Here is a 6,000-nt window from a genome sequence, read left to right on the forward strand (position 1 = left end):
GGGGGGTGAAATTGTGATTTACTTGCAGATATAAATTGGGCAACGTTAGACTCCAATTTCTCATTTGCAATATTGGTGGGCCATGAGTAGCTAATATCATAGTCACGTCGACCTAACATTTGTAATTCATTTTTGGTTGATTGATTTGTGGCTCCCATCTGTGAGAGGAATTGCCACACATATAGATTTGATTCTTCTTGGTGTTCACAATCATTACCGTCACTATCATCTGCATCTTGAGGTGGAAGGGCATGCATGAGATGGGTATCAAACAATCGAACGTATCCGTTTGAACTGAAGTCTTTCCAACTTGCTATAACTTGATCTTTAGAAGTTCCTATTTTTGTTGCCATGTCACGGAACGGTTTGTACAGTAAGAATTTAAACCAACAAAAAAGATCAAACTCATCACTATCTTCAATGAGAGGTTCCAGGAAATGTGGATATACATTTACAATAGCTTTTTGTTCTCTAAGTTGCCATTTTTCTTTTTTATGCTGTGGAACATATGAAAAGTCTTGTGCAGATTGAAGGAGTATTGTTGTATTTAAGCTAGAAGGGCGCTGCATGTAAGTATGGATATAACTGCTTGGTAGGTTTGTTTCATGATTTGATTTTGTGATACGGTGCAATGCTTTTTTACTAACATTAAGAGACAAAAATTGGCGGCTACAACTAATGAGCTTACATGTTTTTTTAAGGAATTAATGTAACTGAATAAGCAGCTATCAGTGGGAAGCAGCCTTGTCAAAGAAGTGATTTTGAGTGAACAATAAATGCTAGCCAAAAATTGAAGGACATGGAATATGGAAATAGTATTAATTAACTTTAAGGAGCACATGAATGAGTTAACTGAAAGAACGTAAACATTGGAGTATAGAAAATAGGGAAGATGAATCTATACTATGGAAGTATTTACCTCTGCAATGGAAGTCTAGTGGCTAGAATCCATAACTGGAATGTGGGCAAGATAGCCTGTGAAGTGTTTTAAAGTTAGTGGACTACAAATAAGTAACTGTGTGAAAGTAAAAAATGATTGAAGTTTCATATTCAAAGAACAAAGAACTGTGAAGTGCCCATTAAGATATATTAGTATTGGAATGTATTTACCTGTGTAATAGCAGTGGACCAGCAAGAATAGTTGTTGTCGAATGGAAATTGCATGATGGTGTGTGGCTTGAAGTGGAAAATAAGCCAACAAGCATGTCATGGTTGTAGATTGCAATGTGGTGACATAGTTGTCCTCACAGAGAGTTGTTGCAAGCGAGCTTCTTCTTTCTTTCTTATGGTGGTAAAAGCACTTTTTTGCATTATTGCATACCTTTCAAAAGAGAAAGGCGGATGAATGTGTATACCATCAATTGTTTTGACCCTTGAGATAGTTGTAAATGTTAGGCCTTGCTTTTCATTGTTGCCTATGTCTATTGTAGCTTTATCCAATGTAAGTCCTTGAGATTTGTAAATAGTTATGGCCCAAGCCATTGTCAATGGAGTTTTTGTATGCCTGCCTCGGGTAATTGGAGTAATGGGTATGTCATTTGGATGCAATTCATCCCATGGAGGACTTTTATAATTTTGGAACTGCACAATAACAAATCGTGGCAAGTCTGGAGGTTTAGTATTGTTTCCATAGATAATTTTTTTAACAAGGCCAACTTCAGTCCACAAGTTAGCTAGCAACATTACTTGTTGATTGACACATAATAGGAGCTCTAATGGAAGTTGTTCATCGTTATCATAAATATGTGCAATGCTCAGAGCAATGGGCAAATTTAATTATTTCAACATTCTTTTGTTGTGCAATCTTGTTGATTCATTTGTTGCAAACAAATAGATTGATGAGTTTAATTGCTTTTGTTGCTGGACAGTGAGATTTATATTTGTTTGGTTCATTAAGAACTGCCAGTCATGTTTGTTAGGTTGTGCATCTCTTATGTTCTGGAGCATACTTCTGAAGTGATGTTGTTCAATAGAGACACCCTGATGGCGGAAAACAATATGCAATGTTACAACTGTTTTAAATGAATGCCATGAACTCAGTGCTATAGAATGTGAGGCATAAATTGGTTTGTCCATTACAGGAGGGAGTTGTCCAAGATCACCTACAAGGATTATGGAGAGGCCACGAAAGCTTTCATGTTGTTTATTAGGGAATGCATGTCGTAGCCGGTTGTCAATCTTCAATAGTAATTTTGGGCCTAAGAAGCTCATTTCATCTATCAGAATATATTTAACATGCCTGAAATGCTTTTGGAACGTGAACAATGCTTGACCTATCAAAGGATGCATTTCTTTAATAGGGATTCAAAGGCCTGCATGAAGAGTTGTTCCTTGAATATTATATGCAGCAACACCTATAGGAGCAAGAACCAACAATGGATTTCCTTGAATTCTTGTAGAGACATTCAAATTTTGTCTGATGCAATGTATTAAGAATGATTTCCTAGTGCCTGATGTTCCTTGAACAATCATTCTGAGAGGTATTGTTCCAGCTTGTTGAGAATGATGTTGTAGAATTATGTCAAGTGCAAGTTTTTGTTGAGAGGAGAGATGGAATTTCTCACTGTCAATGAATGGGACTTGGATTGGAGGGGGGTGAAATTGTGATTTACTTGCAGATATGAATTGGGTAGCGTTAGACTCCAATTGCTCATTTGCAATATTGGTGGGCCATGAGTAGCTAATATCATAGTCACGTCGACCTAACATTTGTAATTCATTTTTGGTTGACTGATTTGTGGCTCCCATCTGTGAGATGAATTGCCACTCATATAGATTTGATTCTTCTTGGTGTTCCCAGTCATTATCGTCACTATCATCTGCATCTTGAGGTGGAAGGGCATGCATGAGATGGGTATCATACAATCGAACGTAGCCGTTTGAACTGAAGTCTTTCCAATTTGCTATAACTTGATCTTTAGAAGTTCCTATTTTTGTTGCCATGTCACGGAACGGTTTGTACAGTAAGAATTCAAACCAACAAAAAAGATCAAACTCGTCACTATCTTCAATGAGAGGTTCCGGGAAATGTGGATATACATTTACAATAGCTTTTTGCTCTCTAAGTTGCCATTTTTCTTTTTTACGTTGTGGAACATATGAAAAGTCCTGTGCAGATTGAAGGAGTGTTGTTGTATTTAAGCCAGAAGGGCGTTGCATGTAAGCATGGATATAACTTCTTGGTAGGTTTGTTTCATGATTTGATTTTGTGATATCATGTAGTGGTTTTTTACTAACATTAAGAGACAAAAACTGGCAGCTACAATTAATGAGCGAAATTTTTTGCAGCATGTGACAAGTCTCTTGTGCGTTGATATCACGATATGCTATTATGTGCATCATAAATTTATGGTATGTAGATAGGACAACATCTTTAGATTCACTTGCATTCACAATAGTTTTGAGCATTTCAGTATAATATTCTGATCTTTTTTCAGATTTTGAAGCATACTTTGAAATGTATTGCAGCACGACTTTTCTTGAAGTTACAGGTTGGCAATCCATATTAGCACGCCTTATTGAAAGCATGCAAGGGTTGTGAATATTCAAGCAGTCATCATTCCTTGCAGTTGTATAGCATGGATTTGTGTCGCTATCAAGGGCTAATGTAGATTTCTCTTGTTCAGGCCACGAAGCCTTGCAACGACATTGTAATGAATGGCCTTTTTTCCTAAGACATGTACTTTTTGTGCATTTTGTGTGTCTTTGTAAAGTATTTACTAATGCCTTGTAATCCATTGCAGGGGGCATTGAGAAAAAATATTTGTTATATTAGCTAAGTATGGATCATCCATTACAGTTTAGCAAAGTGTATTAGTTCGGTCAACTGTGCTGCAAGGGTTCCAAGCAGATACATATGTGTCAAAGAAATTTTTAGCCATATGGACTTCATCATCATTTTTCCAATCAATGATGTCCATATTTGGTTCACCGGGAAGCCATAGAAAACCATGAATATGCCCTGATCCGCGATGCTTCCATTCATATCTGTACCAATGATCTTTTTCTTTGAACAATTTTTTGAATGATTTCTTCTTGAAATATTGTGAATCTGTTGTGCAAGTACAAGGTTGTTATGTGTGGATTGCGGAACACATTTTGTACAAGTTCTTTTCTTGTGGTTTGAATGTTCTGACCATTATTTCCATGGAAGAGGCTATGGAGGTCAGGCCATTTAGTATCAGCTGAACTCAATGTGAAGAAAAGGGTTGGCATTCCCAATTGGGAAATCGTTGTTGGAGGTATTTTCAAGATTTATTCCAATATGCTCGGGTCCCTCTAAGGGATGCGCTGAAGCGAAGCAATTGTTTCGACAGTTTTTCATCGAGTGTGGTCTGCAAGCGTTCACGCAACACATGCAAATTGTTGGGAAAGTCGTCCTCTATATTAGTTCTGATAAAGAGAGCTGCAGATTGTTGGGAACGGTGTTGCATAATTAAATTGTAAATGTAATAGTGAAACCTAACATGCTTCCCAAATCTCTGGTCAAAGTATCTTGTCAAGTGGAGTGCATATTCATGCAAGTGAACATGCTTGGTACACGGCTGCAATGAAAGGGCAACACCAGTCGGAAAGAGCGAAGGGAATGCCATGCTCAGCAAACCTTCAGTGTTATATTCATGTATCAGTGAGGAGTCTATCTGAGGCTAAGGCAAAACATTATCCTCTGTATCATGTAGCTGCAACGTGGCTTTTATGGACTCTAGCTCATGAGCTGCAGTCGGCATTGCTGGTATGAAGGAAGATGAAATTTCTGTTAGATAGTCATTGCAAGTGGCAAAACAATATGGCGATGGGGGAACAACTATTTCTTCATCATTGTCTTCCAACATATGCAGTATGCTTGATACATCTGTTGTAACATCGGGAAGCAAGTTGACAACGTCGAATCTATGATAACTTCCTTATAGTATTGGTCATGTTGGATTTTATAAGTCAATGCATCTATAACATGGAATTTATTTACATAGCAGTCATATTTGGTGCCATGATTATTGCTTCTTCGAATAATGAGGACTTCCAAATCTTGTAATTTCCGTGGCAAAGCCTTTGCGATTCCAGAGATGTCTTGTGAGAAACTTATAGTGTGGCCAAAGTATTTGTACTGGCCACCTCTTGCATGAGTGACTTGCAAAACAGGAGATACTCGAGCAATAAGCATCTCCTCTACTTGCGTAAGCTTCTTTAAGACAAGCGGCTGTTCACCTGGGTCTAAGTTATTAGTTAAAGAGAATCAATGAACACCTCTTTCAACAAAGCATCTTGAACAGACAATTTGCGGGCGACATTTGCGAATGAGCATTCCAATATAGCTTTCTTTAGAAATGCTACATGTTTGAAGTATTGACAAAGAATCAATGCGTTTGCGGAAGGATTTCAATGCCTGAATGTATTCTATAGTAGAAAAGCAATCTATTGCAGATTGTTGTGGATTTTAATCCTGCAAGATTCTATCGTGGTAGGCAGAGTGAGTTGCTTGTGTTGCATCTATTTTATTCCTTTTCATAGAGTAGAAGGGGGTTCCATGGAATTTGGCTGAAGTAATGTTGGGCATTACATGTTTCATAGCAGTAGTTTCATTCAATATAGCTGGCAATGGGTCTTTATTCATAATGGATTCACATGGTGTTTGTAAAGGGGAGAGCATTTGGGAGTGGGCTCGTGTCAACTGGCGTTTTTTCAAAATCTGTTCTTTGTGGTTTATGTAATAACGACGATTTTGTTGACTTCTTTTAGCTTTCTTTATATTGAAGTCTTCTGCGGTGGCTTGCATTAGTATTGCATAGTTTTTGAATAGCTAGAGTGCATTAGTTTTTGAATGGAGAATTAAGAATCACAATATCAGAGGTGTATACATACGTTTACAATAGTACATAGAATGGAAGCAAGATATATTCATATGTGCATACAAGCATTTGTATGTTTATGTAATAAGTTTGACACATAAATGAGTATGTGCTAGTGTGAAACTTTGCAATAGGATATATATATATACATAAA

At 37.3% G+C, this 6,000-nt stretch overlaps 1 protein-coding gene across 1 annotated transcript; it reads right to left on the minus strand.

Annotated features, from left to right (window-relative positions):
* Window positions 1-2,304: 2,304 nt before the first annotated feature.
* LOC131068635 (uncharacterized) lies at window positions 2,305-3,738 on the minus strand. Its single transcript, XM_058003867.2, has one exon. The coding sequence runs from the start codon at window positions 3,736-3,738 to the stop codon at window positions 2,305-2,307; it is 1,434 nt and encodes a 477-aa protein (XP_057859850.2).
* Window positions 3,739-6,000: the final 2,262 nt, after the last annotated feature.

The sequence above is a fragment of the Cryptomeria japonica genome, chromosome 6, assembly GCF_030272615.1.
Source record: "Cryptomeria japonica chromosome 6, Sugi_1.0, whole genome shotgun sequence".
Lineage (NCBI taxonomy): Eukaryota > Viridiplantae > Streptophyta > Pinopsida > Cupressales > Cupressaceae > Cryptomeria > Cryptomeria japonica.